Genomic DNA, 17,393 nt, shown 5'->3' with positions numbered 1-17,393 from the left:
TAAAGTGTTCAAGTTCCCATCAATGAATAATGGTTTCATCTTATTAATTAATGAGTAGAAATACCCATCTGGAAATTAAGCTACACTAAATGTTCTCTAACTCGAGCCATAAATCAGACAGACTGGTGTCTGCCTCCTTCCAGGCTCGATGGACGGTGCAGTTTGTCTTTCCCTTGCGAGCATCTTGGACTGGACGGTCTGCAGGCGTCGTTTCTGGTGTTGCCAGCTGCCGTCAGCCCTGGGCTTAATCTGCCCAGTTCAGCCTCCCTGGTACAGCTGGGACAACTCACTCTTGCTGCTTTCTGATATTTTTGGTGAAATCGTTAGACTGATTGACACAGACCAATTCAAGAGGACATTTTCTTGACAATTATTTTTAGTAGCTTAGGAAAAACTTGGCTAGTAGAGAGCTCAGAAATATTTTGTAGGTAATCTGGTTTGTCTCAGTACTATTCAAACCAGGGTTTGTGGTTTGTAAAAGAGTCAAATCGTGATTGCATGGTTTGACCTCTTTGCACTTTCTTTGCCTGTCCACAGTGGTAAGACAAGCTGCTTCCCATCCCTGTCTGCTTTTTGGGGACTGCAGAAGCACCCCTGTCATCCCTTCTGGGCAGTAATAGGGATAAAATTGTAGACCTATGTGTGGCACAGATAATTTTAGCATCTTCTGAGGGATTTTTTTTTTTTAAATTTTGTAACTGCCAAAACTTTCTCTGTAGATATATGGTGAAGCATGGAGAGGATGGGAGCTGAATACTTTGTAAAGGCAGGAGGTAAAACTTTTTTGTAATGGAAACTGGTTGTATTCATTTCGGCATTTGCAGACCCAGACCACTCTTAGTGCTTTCTAAGCGTTGGCAATAACCATCGTGCTTTTCCCTTGTCGCACAAAGGTCAATTATACAGCAGTTGATTTAGGGGAGAGTCTCCAGGGATGGTGGTAAGAAAATCCAGTGTAGCAGTTGCAGAAAACATGCTTTTCTTGAGGCTTAGATCCCCCCAGGTGACCAGTTTATCTTCAGTGTGATGGTGCAACAGGATCTGTGAAGCAATGTGGTTGAATATGCAAAACATAGGGGTGTTTTTCTCTTTTAAAGTTGTACAGAGCACATAATCACAGCCTAGGACTCCAAATCCCTCCATCTTTCAGTGGTCAGTTCTCAGGGTTTTTTTTCCACAGATAATTCTTTAAAAGTTTGACATTAATTTAGCTCATCTGGTTGAGAGAGAAGGAAGCAATCAAAGCAAGTGCTTTTGTGGGCAGCAAAGGAGGAAGACCTAGATCGGGTCTACACACCTAGATTGGGTGTATGGATTTTAGTACTTGATCAAAATTTGATGTAGCGCAGTTACGATTTTAAAGCCTTCCTTCAGACTGGTGTAAGGGACTCTTCTGCTCCTTTCGGAAGGTGTAAGGTTTTTGGTTGCCTTGGATTGGGTTTTTTTTTTTTTTGGTCAGTATTGTGTTGGCAGTAGATACGATGCTTCATTAAATGCAATGGTATTTTAACTTTCCTAATAAACTGATCAGCTAGTTTCTTGAATTTAAAGGTTTTCTTTGCTTTCTGTAGCATCTTTAGCTTGTTGTAAGAAGTTGAGGAGACAACAGGAATGTTTAACTGCTTCGAGAGGCCAAGTTTGTGTTCTGGGTTGTTTGGTTTTTTTTTTTGGCTCAAAAGCCAAGCTAACTCTGCATGTGCAGCAAAGTTTTGAGTCCAAGATGCTCAGTTTTTTTGTCAAGTGAAGCTCATTGATGGTGGGAGCCATTGCAGCTTTGAGTAATACAGATACTGTGCAACCACTGCAATCCAGAGCAAAAGAATATTTCACACCCTAAGTAGCTGACCCGATGTAGGACTGAGACTTTGGGGAATCTCCTGCAGTATCCTGACAGCAAGTGGGTTGCCTGCTTCACGCAGGTGCCCGTCCGTGGTGTCTGGCCAGCCAGGTGAGCCTGCCGAAATAGCTGGTGCTGCGATCTCACGCTAGGAATAGGTGGGCTCTTGTCAGTTGTTCCCTGCCAGCAGCTTTGTACCGCTGGAGGTGTGGGTTTAATATGTCACTTGTTCAAAACTGCTGGATTTAGCATTAGAAAAGGCACCTTTGCTCCAACAGCCTTGCTGTAAATGGGTGTTTTTGTCAAAATTGACCCGGATTTGTCTCGCAGAGCACCTGGGCTGCTGGTAACAAGGCTCTGTTTTGTAGATGGGTCCTTCTCTGAAGGCACATCTTCATCTGCAATAGTTCAGTGGAGAAGCCAAAACTGCTCAGCTCCCCAGGAGAACGCAGGGGCTCCTGGGGCTGTTCCGCCTCTCCCTGCTGCGCGCTCCCTTTTCCTGGACGCTCCGGCCGAGGCGCAGCGTGTGCCGGCGCGGGTACGCGTGCAGTGCCGGCTGGCTGCTGGGGCGGCTGCTGCTTCGTTGCTAGGAGAGCCTCGCAGAGTGGTGGTTTGTTTTTTTTTTTGTTTGTTTTTTTTTAAAGCCGCTGGCAGGCTGAAGAGATGAGTTTTGGGAGCTGCTCGTGGTCCCTGGGCGATGCTGGCATGTTCAGCAAAGGCTTCAGCAGCAAGTATGGTTGCAGTTTGCCAATGAATTAAAAAATAAAACTGAGGGCTGAGATAGCAAGTGCCTGTCTTATAGGAGAAACAAGGCTGTAAAACCCGACGTTTAATAACCAGGGAGGATCATATATTTTTGCTATCCATTTACGCTCTTTGATCTGCAGCGACCACTGGGTTGTGAATCTGGAGAAGCTGATGGCTGAATGTTATTTAAAATAGTGACGTTTTGCTCTACCCCTTCAATCCAGTTGCCTCCTCATTTATTGCCATTCGCTGCTGCTTGTGCAGGTGAAACTCAGCTGGCCAAGTGTCATCCCACCGATGGGGTAGGTTGGCCGCTCCGGTACAGCAAGTCCAGCCACTTTCTTGGCTCTAGGAAGTAACAAACCAAAAGCCAAAAAAATTATAATGTGAATAATCTATATTACTTGTTCGAGAAGGAGAACTCAGCATGGTTATAGTTTAATTTATTGACATATTGCCTGAGGCTGCACTGATCCTTGGGTATGGTCACTGGAGGCAAACTCATGCAAGTGATGGAGAAGACCCAACTATGCTTTCTCTCCAGAAACCTGGAATGGAGAAAATAGGGAGAAGAAAACAGTGTGGATTGTTTTTTGGTTTATTTATTTCTTTATTTAGTAGGTTTTTTAATGTTTCACTGACATCTTAACATTTTTAAAATACTGTCCTTTGCTTTGTCTGAGAGAGATGGGGTGGCTTCTTTGATGTCTCCAGACAGGGTTTGGCTTGATCGTATCTGTGCTGTAGCACAGAGTGCAGAAAGGCATTGGAGGAGAACAAGTGAGACAGAACTGGCAAAGCTGGAGATATTTACAGTGGAGCAAATGGGTTTGAGATAAGTTTTCTGTATTCAAGTATTCATGATCTAAGTACTGAAAACATAATTTAGCATTTTTTGCTTCAACTTTTGGGGGGGGGCAGATGGAAGGGGAATGGGTGACTAGAAAATCTGGTCTGGCAGTCTACAGCAGTAGGTATCATGTTCTTCTGTTTTAACTCTACCTGAATGCAAGATACAATCTTTGAAATATTTTAAATAGAGAACTGCTTCAGCAAGATGGATTTCTGCATATCATTTACAAAGTATGTTTTTAATGCCTTTCTGAAATCCAAACTTATGCAAAATGGGGCTTGTTATGCATGTCTATGCATTTTAATCTCCTGCAGTGATTTGTCAGTTTTCCTTAACATCTCCCTGGCATATTACAGCCATTCTTCAACTTTGCTTCACAGGGCTGTGTTTCTGTCTTAACTCACTCAGTTCTCCGAGCAAGGAATGAATTGCAATTTAGTTATTGTATGGTAAGGTTTATAAGCTGACGTGCCTATTTCCTTGGATTGGGATCAGTACCAGTTATGGATTTAAAGACCGGGAAAACCTGAGCACAATTCGGGCTGCAGTATCTTTTATTTTATGCTTTAGTGTAAGCAGTTGTAGCGCAGCTGTCCTGTTAATGTTCTTGTTTCTCTTGATTTGTGCTACTTGTGTGTTTCTGTTTTACATTGATAATTGGTTAGTGATTTTGTTTCTGCTTGGAATGTCTAAAATGGCTCAGCTAACCAAAGAGTTGATGTGATTTTTTTTTTTTTTTTCTCTTTCCAGATGGGCTTTCTGGCAGAGACCAGCCAGTAGAGCTGTTGAATCCACCTAGAGTGAACCACATGCCTAGCTCTGGTAAGAAGAAACTTTTATTAAATGTTGTTCCTATTCTGGGAATGCAGTAAAATATTCTGCAGCTCTATCTTGCAAGTGGGAGAGCAGAATGCAAATGTAAAATGCTGGAACAAAGTCTGTTAGAACTTGCACACATCTACTTTCCCAGGCTGGGCGAGTGGGATTTGGGAGTGGAGGGAGAATGGAGCACAGCAGCCTTGGGAGTCTTAAATAGCTCAGCCCTCACCCTTGGCAGGGGGCTAAGGAGAGCCTAACCTGGTTGGAGCTGCTTGTTTCTCCTTAGAAAGGAGAGGACAGCAGAACAAAGCAGCACCTTACAAGTCTTTTCACAGCCTAAAAGGAGCACTGCGAAGCAAAGTAGGTTTTTGAGTTGCTGCTCCCGTGAAGGAGAAATCTCCTTGTGTTGAAATGAGGAGCCAAACGCAGGCTGATCAAAGTGTATCCCACTGGGCTCTGGGATATTTGCTCTTCTTCCCTCTTCTGATGATCCTGCTACGGTATCTCTTGGGTCTTGACCTACTGGTATGAAGCAAGCACAGCAGCCACAGCGTTCATCCTGGAGACTGTCTGCTCCTCATGGAGCTGAGAGAGATCTTGTGGCTCACAATTGCAGCACTTCAAGTGATGGAAACCAAAGTTTTGGTCACAATACATGGAATGCTATGGAAAGCAATCTGCTGCTGTCTTTTGTGTTTCCCCCTTCTCTCTTCCAAAAGTGTTTTGTTTCCAGGTACAAACAGTTAGAGGTATTTATACTGGGGATGGTAGGATATATGAAGCATTGTCTACTTTCCAGGTAGGAGCTCGAGTTTTCCAAAAACGCAACTTTCCCTTCTCTGCTGCCTTCCAAAATGCCTTTAGGTCCTTTTATATTAAGGAAGAGATCTCGCAGAAGATCTAAGCGCTTCTGGTAATGCAAGTTGGAAAAATGTAAACGAAGGTTATTCAAAACAACTCCAGTAGATTAGGGGGGCGAAAAAATGGGCTGTGACCTAACCTAGATTTTTGTGGACTTAAATGCATATCTGGGGAAGGAAACTTTTAAGGAGGCAGAGCTATTGTGTTGGAAAAAAAAGGAAGATATCCTTATTTACCAGGTACGAGTGTTTGGCTTCGGATTCTGAGAAATCTCTCTTCCCTCCGTGTGCTCCAAAACTTGTCCGTCAGGTAAGGGAGGTTATATTTTCCTAACCCTGAGAGAGATTCTCATTTTAAGGCTATCGTGGTAACACAGGTCAACTTAAAGGTTTTACTCCCCATTTCATATCCAGGTGCTAGATTGAATTTTGTGGTTCTGCACAAGAGGATTCACAGTCCTCTCTTCTGTCAGTAGAACAGTGGCCAGTGTTGTGAATGTGGTGGGTTTTAGTTGTTTTTTTTTTTTTTGGGAATTGATTTCATTGTTGCTTGTTATGTTTAATGTTTCCTTTTGAGATATTTCAGGACAAAGGCTGATGCTGGTTAACAACTTGGGTAACCTGATGGTAGAGTTTGGTGTGCTCTGACTATTTTTCCCCAGATGAAAGGAGGCTTTTTTAAGGTGTTATGGACTCATACAGGATTTATGGAATTCTTGCTGTTTGGACTCCATTTTGAGCATTTTTAATAGCTTACCTGTATGCCTACTGAAAAAATAAAGAGCTAGCCATCACTGGGGAGCTGTGCTCGTGCTAAGAGGGCGGGATGTGCAATAGGCAGCAATGTCTTTTTGTTGAATGACTTCTGCCAGCGTTTGAGTCGTGGGAATTCCTGTCTCATGCTGGAACGATCAGGCTGGTTGTGCGTGTAATGGGCGAAGGACAGGACTGACTGGGAATGAAAATGTGACCTTATGCAAGAAGCAGCATTGGCTCTGGACAGTGGTCACCCAGGTACTTTTCACTCGAGACCCTATGCTTATTCAGTTTCTGCTAAATTTTTGAGAAATCTTTTCAGCCCTGCAGTGTGTACACGAGCTGGAAATGTCTCTCTTATATTTTGATTTGCAGAATGGTGATTAAAACCTGGAAGCATTGTGTTTGGCAAAAGGCAAAAAGATGTTTCGGCATGTTTGTAAATGCAAGCAAATATCATTGATCTTGGAAGTGGCTCATAGCTGGCTTTCAAGCGTGGTGCCTGCCTATACCTATGTATCCTGATGGGTTTTTAAAATTACTGTTAAAAGTTGCTGTCAGTTTGAGGGAGTTACCCACTTGGGCAAACCATTGTCCTGTCTGGTTTTTATCGTTATTACCTTTAGGAGTTTGCTGCAGATCCTTCTGAGAGAAGAAAGGAGAAGGAATACCAAGTATTGCCTGGAAAAACAAGTTGTGTGTGGGTTGTGTGGTGTTGTTCCAAGTCTCAGGCATGGATGAAATAATGGTGTTGAAAAACAGCTTAAGAAAAAAAATTGCTTAATTGTGTCCTGGGATATTCCATTTAAAACCTTATCCTGTCCTGGTTATGGTAAAGCGACTGGTTTGTAGCCCTCATGATGTATAAACTTCAGCGGACAATGAGCCTTTATCCCCAGAACTACATTTCTAGTTAAGATAAAATCATTGCGGTGTACTTGTAGGAAACCAAAATGTTTTCTCTTCACCACGAACCAAGTGAAGGAGAGGTTTGATCCTTATTAGTTGTTCTTCTCTGATGTAGAGGGGCGAGAAAGGGATGTACAATACCGAGGTCCTAAACATGCTCTATTCTGTGCAAGCATCTCAAGTACAAAATCAAAATGTTTAGAGCACTGTTATGAAACGGTTTTAGGAGTGAATTGGGTTGAGTAGAACGGAATTCAGTCATCGGCAAGGTGTGTTTTTAGGAAAATGATTTCTCTCTCTGCTTTTTGCATAAATTAAGGAATAATTTGAGGAAGGGAAACATTTTCTCTTTTCAAAAATGTATCACCCATAATTGGTGCTTCTGAATTTTACTTGTAAAAGTAAAACAAGACAAAAACCCCCACAACCCACATCTTGCACAGGAATATGATAATGTTTGATAATGCTGCTTTCTCTTCTTCTCGCTTCAGAATATTACTGCATCTTTGGCCTGGGGGAGGAAGGGGCAACGTTGTTTTTCCTTAACTTTTAACTTGCTGAATTCAGAGCTCTTCAAAGCAAGGAGTAAACAGATTATTTTTAGTTAATGTTACATGGAAAATCTCATGATGATTAAGGGGCCAAGTTTAGCAGGAGAGAAAGCTTCTCAGATAGGTGGGCACAGAGGTGGCCACTGCCTGGTTTTGGTGGGTGGCAGCAGATTGCTTGCAGAACGGTGAAGGAATTGTCCTGCAAGTTAGTATACTGGTTTGTGTTTTACATTATTTATTCTAGTTTTTAGCAGTGAACTTAGCTGCAGTCTGCATAAGGAGACTGATTCATATGTAAGGAGGGAGGGATAGAGCTCTCTTGTCCTCTTACTTTTTCTTCCTATGCTTTAAACTGAGCAATGCTGTGCCTTTTCCATAGTACAAAGCTGGGGGGCCAGTCTTAAAGACCTCGATTGTGTAAATATCTAGATATGTTGTAGATAATCCTCTTAAATCACTTGCGTACTGTTGATGCCATCCTTAAGATTTATCAAATAGATCTTCATTAAGCATACTTTGTAGAATGAGTTTTCTTTCTTTTTAAGGCTGTGTTTACAGTACTTCAGATAACTACCTCACGTAAGTTTTTTCAGTTTTTCTTGTTGGTGTAAACTTTATAGTTGCTCATTTTGTTGCAATACAATCTTAAGCAATTTCTTCAGTATTAGAAATGTGAAAACAGCTTGATATCTGTGATATATAAGTAAAATGCCAGAATTAAATGAGATGGAAACTAGTCCTTTTTAAACTTAAAAGCTTTACAGTAATAAAACTGTAAATTGGGATGAACAGTCTCAGCCGACCAGCCGTGTTTCCCCAATATGCTGGTCATGGCCTAATGTGAAGTTCTGGGGATATCTGTGTACAGTACAATTACTGAATTAGGAAAGAAACTCCCTTCCCATAGCATTTCCGTTGGCTTTTCAGGGATTCCCAAGTTGTGATAAAAATAATAGTGAAATCATATGACTTATGGTTGTGGTTGAGTGCAGCTGACAAATAGTTTGCATTGGGACATACCTATTACAGAATACAGATGTATGGAGAGGTTGAGGAAAAGACGCTGAGCTTCTTGCCCCTAAGGTGAAGACCTCTCTCTGGCCACTGTTGCAGATCAGATAGAAAGCTGCTGCTTGCCTCCTTGAGGTTGTTCTCCATCTGTCATCTGCAAACCACTGGTGGTCTGTGAGGCCATCGTGCACGTTAGAGAAGTGATCAGTGGTGGTTTTCTGATGAGTTTTTGAGGGTTGATAGTAGTCTTCTGCAAAATGTTAGGAACAAAGCATGGAGGGTGGCTGCTGCTGAGCAGTTTCTCTAAGAGCCACAGGGGCTTGACTGGGGATGTCCTAAGGGTGGTGATGAGCAGACTGCATCTTCTACGTGAGGCTGCTCGAAATGGCTCTTCCGCATGTGGCTGCAGCCCTGCTCTCCATCCAGGCCACTGCCGCTGGATGTGACCTCCTACCACTGCCTTTATCACGATGCTGCTGCTCAGCCCTCGGCACTGAGGCTCTTCCAGCACGGTACTGGGGGTCTTCTGGATCTGACACTGGCAAGAGCAAGGGCAGCATGGCAGGGGCAGCCAGAGGATTATACATGAGATTTCAGCTCCCTGCTTTTTCTTCTTCCTGGATCTAATTATCCAGTCTCACTTCCACATTCATTTGAAAAAAATGTTGATGTATGTATGAATAAATGGTTTGCAAGAGCCTCTGGACTAATATTGTTACATGATTTTACAGGCTTTTGAAATCAGAGATTAATCCCCATCTCTGAGGAAGGAGTGGTAGTCCAGTTGGTCTAACAGAGCTGAATACCGCGCCTTTGTTAATTTATCCCTTCAAACGAAGGGGATGCCCTCTCACTGCACCGTGTTTTCAGATACTTGCCTTCTTTCTATAGTGTGTCTGCTTCAAAAGCTCCTTCAGAAAGGTACCAAATCAGCGTGGTGCAGTGGGGCTTTGAAGCGGGTTCAGATTGCTGGCCGGTCAGCTAGGATTCGGGGTTCCCGACAGGCTCACGCCTCCGCAGGCAGGAGCCCGTTCGTCCTTGTTCACACTGGGATGTGTTAGTATGGAAATGGCATATGGTTTTATCGTGCCCCAGAAGTGTAGCTCGCACGCAGAAGGGCTAGTCCTTTAATGTTAAAAATATCCTAATCTATTCTCCATGGAGTCTGGGGGGAGGGGAAAAAACCCACCCCAAAAACCAAATTATCATTAAAAGTGAGTTCTTGAGAAATCATTTCAATGTCACAACTCTACACTAAGCAGATTAAATCGTTGTTTGCTTATTGTCCTATTGTTAGCTTATGTAAAAGCTGCAGCTATTTTTGTCAGGCTTAGTGTATTAATTTTGCCACCATTTAGGTGCTCTGGCATAAGATAGCGGAGAAACTGCAGGTTAGTGTAGCTTTGAGCTTTGATAATTAAAATCAAGTTAACCGTGTATTTACTGCAAGAGGTATTGTTTCCAACCCTAAGCTAGACGCACAAAATGTAGCCCCTGCAATGACAATAAAAGAAGTGTTTCACCAGCTGGAGGTACCTTTGTAACCCATTGCTCAGCAAGGAAAGCCTTGCATAACGCTTCAGCCAGCTCCCAGATTTCCACAGATGATTTGCTGTATTGTTGTGCTTTTATAAAAAGCCCGCTCAGAATGTGGTCAACAAATTTGGGGTCATTTATGCAGGACAGGGGAGGGAATTGCCACATCTAGAGACTCTGGGCAGCTCCCTGCAGAGTAGCAGGGAAGTTCAAGCTTCAGGACCTCTTTGCTGGACTAATATTGCACCCAAACTCATGTTTTGTCGGTCACAGTCATAGGATAATTTAATGACTCTCTAACTCTCCGTCAGCACGTGCCTGTTGCATGTGTAGGGAGGTATGCAAGAGGGGTGAGCTTTTTGGCCAGCCTGGTGAGACACCATCTCTTGCCTGAACGTCAGCATCTGCATGCTGCAAGGAGTTAAACCACATCTCTTACTGGGTTGGGTTTGCTGGAGCGGGGACCACTTTGATGTCTGCCCAGAACATAGTCTGTGGATGTCCTCATCCTGTGGGGTGGGAAGAGCAGGAGCCTGCAGCTCCTAAACTCTATTTTGTTGTGTTTTGTCTCAGAAAAAATATTTAGCTGTCACCTTCTTTCTTACCCAGAAGAAAACGGTTATTAAACGGAGGAGGTGGGATGAATTATTAACGACTTGTTCCTCTTTTAAAAGCTGAAAGCAGTACTTAAATCTTAAGCACTTGAATACAGAGTTGTTTTCTTAGATGAAAAGTAACTGGCAGGAAAGTTTGCTTTACTGCAAGACCCAACTTGCTATTTTTCTTTATTCTTCCCTCACCTTGTTTAGTTTATTAATTCACACTGATCAACCATAGATTTCACTGGATTTGCTTAGTCCTGACTGTTCACAAAGTGTTATTTTCAAAATAATAATTCTCCCCAATTCCCTACCAAGGGAAAGGTTGTTTTGTGCTTTTGCTTTTATATAAAAGCAGGTGATGGAGGGAAGAGCCTTTGAATGCCTGACGGTATTTACGTTAAACTTTCTGACTTCTTAGGGAAGGAGGAGGTGGCATGATACGAGCAGACATTTAAAGGCTCCCTTGAATTGTTAATCAGTAATCTGTTCCCATTGCCTCTGGCTCTTCTAAAAATAACAGTACCGTGCGATGAATGAAAAGTGATAAATATTTCATGGAAAGTTGATCACGGATTGAGGCGTTTCTCAGTCAAAAAATTCTGCGTGTCTCAGATGTGCTCTTGCGGTGACTGTGCCGTGTCCTGTTTGCCATGTGTGTTTCCACTCCGGGTGTCTTGCCTGGATCTGCAAAGCTAAAGAGGTAATCAAGATGAAATCTCTGGTTTTTTGTTTTTTTTTTTTTTTTTTTTAATTTTATTTTATTTTTAATTCTCTCACTTTTTCAAGATAACACTTGTCCTATGGCTGGAGTGGTCCGACACACCCTGTACTTGACTCCTCTTTTCCATCAGCTTCTCCTGACGCCTGCTAGATGGATGTGAGTGTTAGCCGGAGGACGAGGGTGGAGGAGTTGCTGAGGACTCTTTCGTTAGCAGCGTGTTTGCTTTGGTCCGCGTTCCCTTTTTATTGATGTGCTCTGTACCATGGAGCTCCCCAGAGTGCTTTATGCCAAAATTAACTTGGGGTAGTTTATCGCTAAAGGAGAAATAGATGCCATAGATCCGTGCTCAGCAGCCACCTGTGTTCCCAGGATTTTAGGAATTCCTCTTCTGACACGAGATGCATTTATCAAGATCCTAGAGGCTCTTCCCCAGTGTATATTGATTTTCAGGGCTATATTTGGCTCTGCTTTGTCTTTGGGCAGTGGAGGGAATATCAGGTGAATGGCTTGCGCAATGATGCCTAAAATATTGTATCAGTCTCCAGGTGCTGACCTGGAGAATTGCCGTTAGTTGATCGAATAGACCTTTCTTCTCCTTTTTCGTCGCTTTTCCCCCCCTACTCCCCTCCCCTGCCCCCAAAAAAACTGCTCCAAACCTAAAAATGATTTAGGCTGAGACATAGTTCACCAAGTATCCAAATACAAATTGTAACCAAGCTACTTCAAGCCAAAAAGCCCTAGTAACGCTGATGTGCCGAGTTAATGTGAGAGTACTTCAAACCATGTGTAATGGTTTAACTTTGTTTTGACTTCTTAAGCGTGTAGACCTTGAAAGATCGGATGTTGCCTTCAACAAACAGAGTCTTTCGAGAGCTGGATTGCAACGTGAGCACTTCAGCTTTACCGGCATGGTTTCCTTCTGCGTGCCTGTGCTTTCCTAAGTCACGGGCTCCCTAGACTTCTCAAAGAGGACCATGCAGGGATGTCCTCCTCCATCCTCGCCTAATTCCTTTCACCAAGCAAATGTGAAGTCGTCGTTTTCTGTGCCTTGGATGCAGTAGTAAGTTCATTCACACTAAAGCCATCTTGTTTACATTTATGGTTGGTGGTGGCTTGGCATTTGCCCCTTGAATGGCTTGATTTGAGGTCTACCTTAAGCTGGTGTCTCCTTTAACTTGAAACAAGTGCTTATGATTAAATATCTGCTCTTTTGGCTTAACTAATTATTTAAACCACTCAATCGTTACTACTTTTCCATCTGTTTTTCATTGAAGAAATTGTGTCATATTGGATGATTCATTCATATTTGATTAGAGATTTCATTATAAGCTGGTCTTAAGTTTTTATGATCTAATGAAAGGCTTTGGAATCATTGACTTGGAACTGTAATTGTAATATACAGAATAAATGTACTGCACATTTTAATGATACCTTGCTAGGTGTTTTTTAAGCTGTTACAATTCTTGCTAGTGAATTGTGTAAGGTGAATTTCTTTAAAAGTTTCTAACAAAATTCAATGACTGACCTTTTCCATTGGAGAGAGGAACTCTTCACAAGCTATTGTTGTGGTTCTCCAGGTTGCACTGAAGACCAACCTGTGGGTGAAATTTAGGTCAAAACTTGCCTTCCTTAACCCGTTTGTAGTCCTGCTTATAGCCAGTCACGCTGTAATGATATTAATGAAGGTCTTGAAGATCCTGAGTTGTCAGGGTATCATGTGCATTGGTTAAGTGTCGTTATGGAAGGCTTTTATTTTCACTGAGGAGAGTGATCCACTACTTGTATGCATATTGTTTCTTAGATTAAATAAATGAATACAATTTTTTTCCAATTTCTTTTAAAAATTGATTAAGCTGTTACAATAGGGTATTAAAAAAAAAGTGTTGGGGGACTACCTTTATGTTTTATTTTTTGCTATTCCAAAACTGTCTTAAGCTCTTAAATTTTTTTTCAGTTGTATGTAATAAGAGCTTATTTTTGTGCTTTAAATATTTTGGGAAATTGTTTTATTAGAAAAATATCAGACCAAGTTATTTTCTGCTGTACTTTTCTTAACATTTGATGCTTGTATAATGTGTTAGAAAAGGAATATGTAATGCAAAACTAGTCAAAGCAAGCCTATCTACTTGATAATGTACCTGTGAAGGAAGCATATCCATGTTCTGATTGAATGTTTTCCATTAAGTTTTGCTGGGTAGACCGAATTCCTCCAGTCGGGGAAAGAAAAATCTGTCATGAATGAAATTAGCAGTTTTGGTTTGTTCATATGTTTTGGGGGGAGGATGGGGGAGGGATGGACAGACTCAAAAAAATTTCAAGGTGGGTATTTTCGAGTTTATTTTGCACTTGAAAAATAATTGCACCTCATCGGTATCGTTCTTGGTGAGCCAGGTCCTGTTGTAAAAGTTGCCAAAAGCTTTCATTGAAATCTTATACTGGAGGATTAATTTAAATTGGCTGTTTTGACTTTATTAGGGTAACTAGGCAAGCACCTTATTCAGTGCTTTCGTGTGATTGTTGGAGCTGGGTTGTGGCTTCGTGGCAAGTGTGACGCTAGGATCCTGAGACAGTAGTTGCAGGAGAAGTCAACCGAACAGAGCAGGGAACTAATGATGGTGAACCTATTTGATCATGAAGGTAAATGAACGTTTTTGAGGAAAAACTGGCTGAGCTGCGTCTGACACAAGCTTCTTATCTGGGAGTGGGCAAATGACATACAGAAGTCTTTACTTGCACATCTGGCTGGAGATCAGGCCTGGTCTCCAGCCGTGGCAGTGGTCACAGAGATGGAGAGGGGTTTCTAGCTGATGCACAGATGTTTAGGAGGTAGGTTGATATGGTTTTCACCAGTAAAGATGAATTTGGAGATGTAGCCCCATAAGCTGGAGCGTGGGAGGGTTCTCTGCAGTCACCTAGGGTTTTGGGTTGCTTTGTACTAAAAGGTCAGTCCGGAATCACAGACAAGCACATATTCCCATCCACAGGAAAAATAAATACACAGGTGATTGCAAGTGCAAACCTAACTCTTGCAAACCCTGCTTTGGAAACGGGTGGGTTTAGTGAGGTTCCCTTGTGTAACGGCAACTTCGAGGCTTGGCCCGTGATCTCCGTATCGCAGCTGGGCTTGTTTGAACAGCGCTTTGTGGCATGTGCGTTGGAAAAGGCATCCAGGTCTTTTTCTGAAGAACATGACAGTTCCTCACCGGACTTAGAAGATACCTGTGATTCATCCCAGCAGCTCATTGCTCTGGAATGAGGAGGCTCTGCGTCTGCTGCCAACTCACTCTCTGACCTTTGGCAAATCAGTTGGCTTTTCTCCTCTGGCTTCCCCTAAAATCAGGTAATAACTGTATTTGCCTGTCCTCGCAGTGGTGTGTTGTAGTGGTCACCTGCACAATACCTGCAGCAGATAGAAGGAAATTGAAATGAATTTGGTAAAAATCAGGTCCTAGTCATGTCCAGGTGATAGCCTGATCCCTTGATGACCCCAGGGTAGAGGAGGTGTTAGCAGATGTCAGTCTGCTTTCCATCCATGAAAACTCAGTATCCTGATTAGAAGTGTGAAGCTTAAATTGTTGGTTGTCTGAGAAAATAAATTATTCCTTATTAAGCCTCATATTAGAATCAGGGTTTCTGTGCAGTAAATGTAAGAGCAGTTCCCTTGATTTTTTTGCAGGCTTTTGCTTTAATATAATACAGAGTCTGGTAAAGTTATATATTGACTAATTCGTTGCACAGTTGTATTTGTACGCACCTATGGAATGAGCTCCTATTGAGCAAATAATGTATCGTGAGAGTGAATGAGTTGGACGGAGTTAAAAAGAATTTACAGGAAATAATCCGGCTTTTGAAATGTTGGAAGTACCAGGAAGCAGGAGAACGACAAGAACTGGAAAAAAAAACCCCTTACATGGGGATGAAAGCCACAACAGCGTTTGGATGATGTGTAGAATATCCTCAATGCAAAATCAGTTTTAAATGGGGAAAAGTTGAAATGGTGGAGGTGAAGGAGAAGTGGCAGTGGTTTCCTGCGTTTCAGTGTGTTGTATTGTTGGTTTTTCTTTTCTTTTAATACAGGCTGTCTGAATTCTTTGTTCTTGTACTTTCTTTGAACTTGGAACATTTTGGCTGGACTTCTCCTGACAGTCACTATCCTTAATTGAAACAACCGTAACCTTCCCTGTTCACATGGAGGCCCTCGGGAGACCTGAGAAAAATATTGTGCTCATACCTTATTTTGGCAACTCAGAGGCTAAAGCTTTGCATCTCACGACTGATTAATCATAACTAAATGCAGTTGGTGCCCCGGGTCAACCACCCGTAGCTGGCATTTACTTTTTGTGGAGTTTCCAATAAGCTGCCCTATTTATAGCTCACTGCAAGGAGAACGCAGTGTCACTTGGGTTGAGATAAGGGTCGGGGATGGAGAAGCGTTATCTTGCCCGCGCGTGGTGTCGGCAAGGCAGGGTCTGGGCTCGCTCCCTCTTACCACGAAACGCAGCGTAGCAGCTGCCAGGGTGCATCAGGGAGCGCTGTAAAGCAACGCTTGACCAGAGAAGACTCTGCTGTGTCTGAGCTGCTCTGAGTTGATGTGTTTCAGCCTGTCCTGACCTGGCTGCCCGCAGCCATGGACAGGCTTCTCCTGGCCATTGCCGAGGGCTCAGCCCAGACCAAGAGGTGGCTCCACGGCAAAGGGCTGTTGACCCCAGACCATGACTTGTCCCAGCATAAGCCCCACCTGGAGCTGCTCGTGCTCCGTCTGTCTCGCTGCACGCTGGTTCCCCACGGTGCGAGTCCACAGCCCTGATGTTCTCCTGCTGCAAGCGTGGATGTGCGTGTTCATGGTGGTCTCCGGGGCCTGCAGCAGCAACACTTGGTCACCTCCTCTTGTGCAGGCAATGTCTGTTCGAACCCCAGAGCTTAGTCTTGGGCATTGGATATTAGAGGAGCGCATGTCACTCGTGCGTGCTGCTCTTCTGTGCACTTGAGGCTTTTCAAGGAAACACATGAAAGCCAAGTGTCACCAGTCTGCTTGATCATCCTTTGCTCACTGTATTGATGATAAATATTTATAATATAGAGCTGCTTTTTTTTTATTTTGACATGCAGTTGCAAAGAAAACATTCCTTAATCCTCATGGTCACGAATTATGTTCTTGTTTCCTTTTGACCTTGCTAAGTCATGACACCTGAAAGTGAAGGCACTGGATTTTATTTCATTTTGTGTGCTATTGTCATAGTTTTTAAAGCTCATGATTTTTAAAGTGATGTTTTTCTTGCACTCCTTAGGAATACAGAGAAGAATGACTGAATTGTAATAGAAACCCTCTGAAATTTAGATGCAAAATTGTTAGCACAGGTATTATTATGGCCCTTTTTTAATGTGCAAGATGTCTTTTACTGGTAGGAAAGAGGATGAGGGCAGAGCAGGACCCTTTCAAATGTCATGCTGATATTGCAGAGCTTGCAGGATGAGGGAGCATGGAAGCAGGGTGCTGCTTTGGTCTTGTTCCGAGCAGAGATCTCCTTTTAGGAGGAGACAGTACATAGTCATCACATAGTAACACAACTTTGTCTCGCCAGGTCTTGTATCACAGCGAACAAATTATTGCTTCTGCTAACCTCTAAGTAGCAGGCAGAGTTAAAGGCATTTGCCCGGAGAGTGTTGGGATTCCAATGCCCGAGATACAGATCTGGCCAGCCGGCAGGTGGGGTTTTATTCTTCCATTTCTGAAATCGTTCTCTGATGAGCAGTGGGTTTTTCTGTTTGTTTTCTGTTAGTGAAAGGTAGTGATTCGAGGTCTCGGGATCAGCAATAGGTTTGTGAAGGTGTTTGTGACGTACTGAGAGGGAAGAGCGAGGAAAACTAATTCTTGCTCTTCTGACAGTAAGCCAGAGAGCTGGCGTGCTTTTCATTTAAATTGGAAGTTTCTTAAGATGGTATTAGACCTGCCCCATCTGTCTCAGCCCAGGTTAGATGATGAGGGATTTTGCTTAACCGAGCAGTAAAGTTCTGCTGATAAAACCCAGCTCGGAGAGTGACAGTAATTCCTTTCACATAATATGCTGTAGCACTCAAACATGTTACCCTCCTAAACGTGGCATGCCTTGGTCCTGGGGTCCAGGAACATGTTGATTTGATACCTCCAAATATTCAAAAAAGAGCATGATTAAACAAGTGGCAGATATCTA

General features: G+C 42.8%; 1 protein-coding gene across 10 annotated transcripts in view; it reads left to right on the top strand.

The window, feature by feature from the left end:
• The window catches only part of HDAC4 (histone deacetylase 4), a 257,588-nt gene that overhangs the window by 95,838 nt on the left and 144,357 nt on the right, over window positions 1-17,393 (top strand). For 9 of the 10 annotated variants that reach the window (XM_075153823.1, XM_075153822.1, XM_075153820.1 and 6 more), the window contains one exon: window positions 4,188-4,259. In XM_075153823.1, the coding sequence (XP_075009924.1) occupies window positions 4,188-4,259 (72 nt within the window). Of the gene's footprint in view, window positions 1-2,213; window positions 4,260-17,393 lie in introns of those variants that run through there. The other variant, XM_075153825.1, reaches the window with a different exon arrangement.

This window comes from Calonectris borealis, chromosome 6, assembly GCF_964195595.1.
Source record: "Calonectris borealis chromosome 6, bCalBor7.hap1.2, whole genome shotgun sequence".
Lineage (NCBI taxonomy): Eukaryota > Metazoa > Chordata > Aves > Procellariiformes > Procellariidae > Calonectris > Calonectris borealis.
The sequence above is the reverse complement of the archived record's forward strand: the minus strand, read 5'-3'. Positions and strand labels throughout refer to the sequence as shown.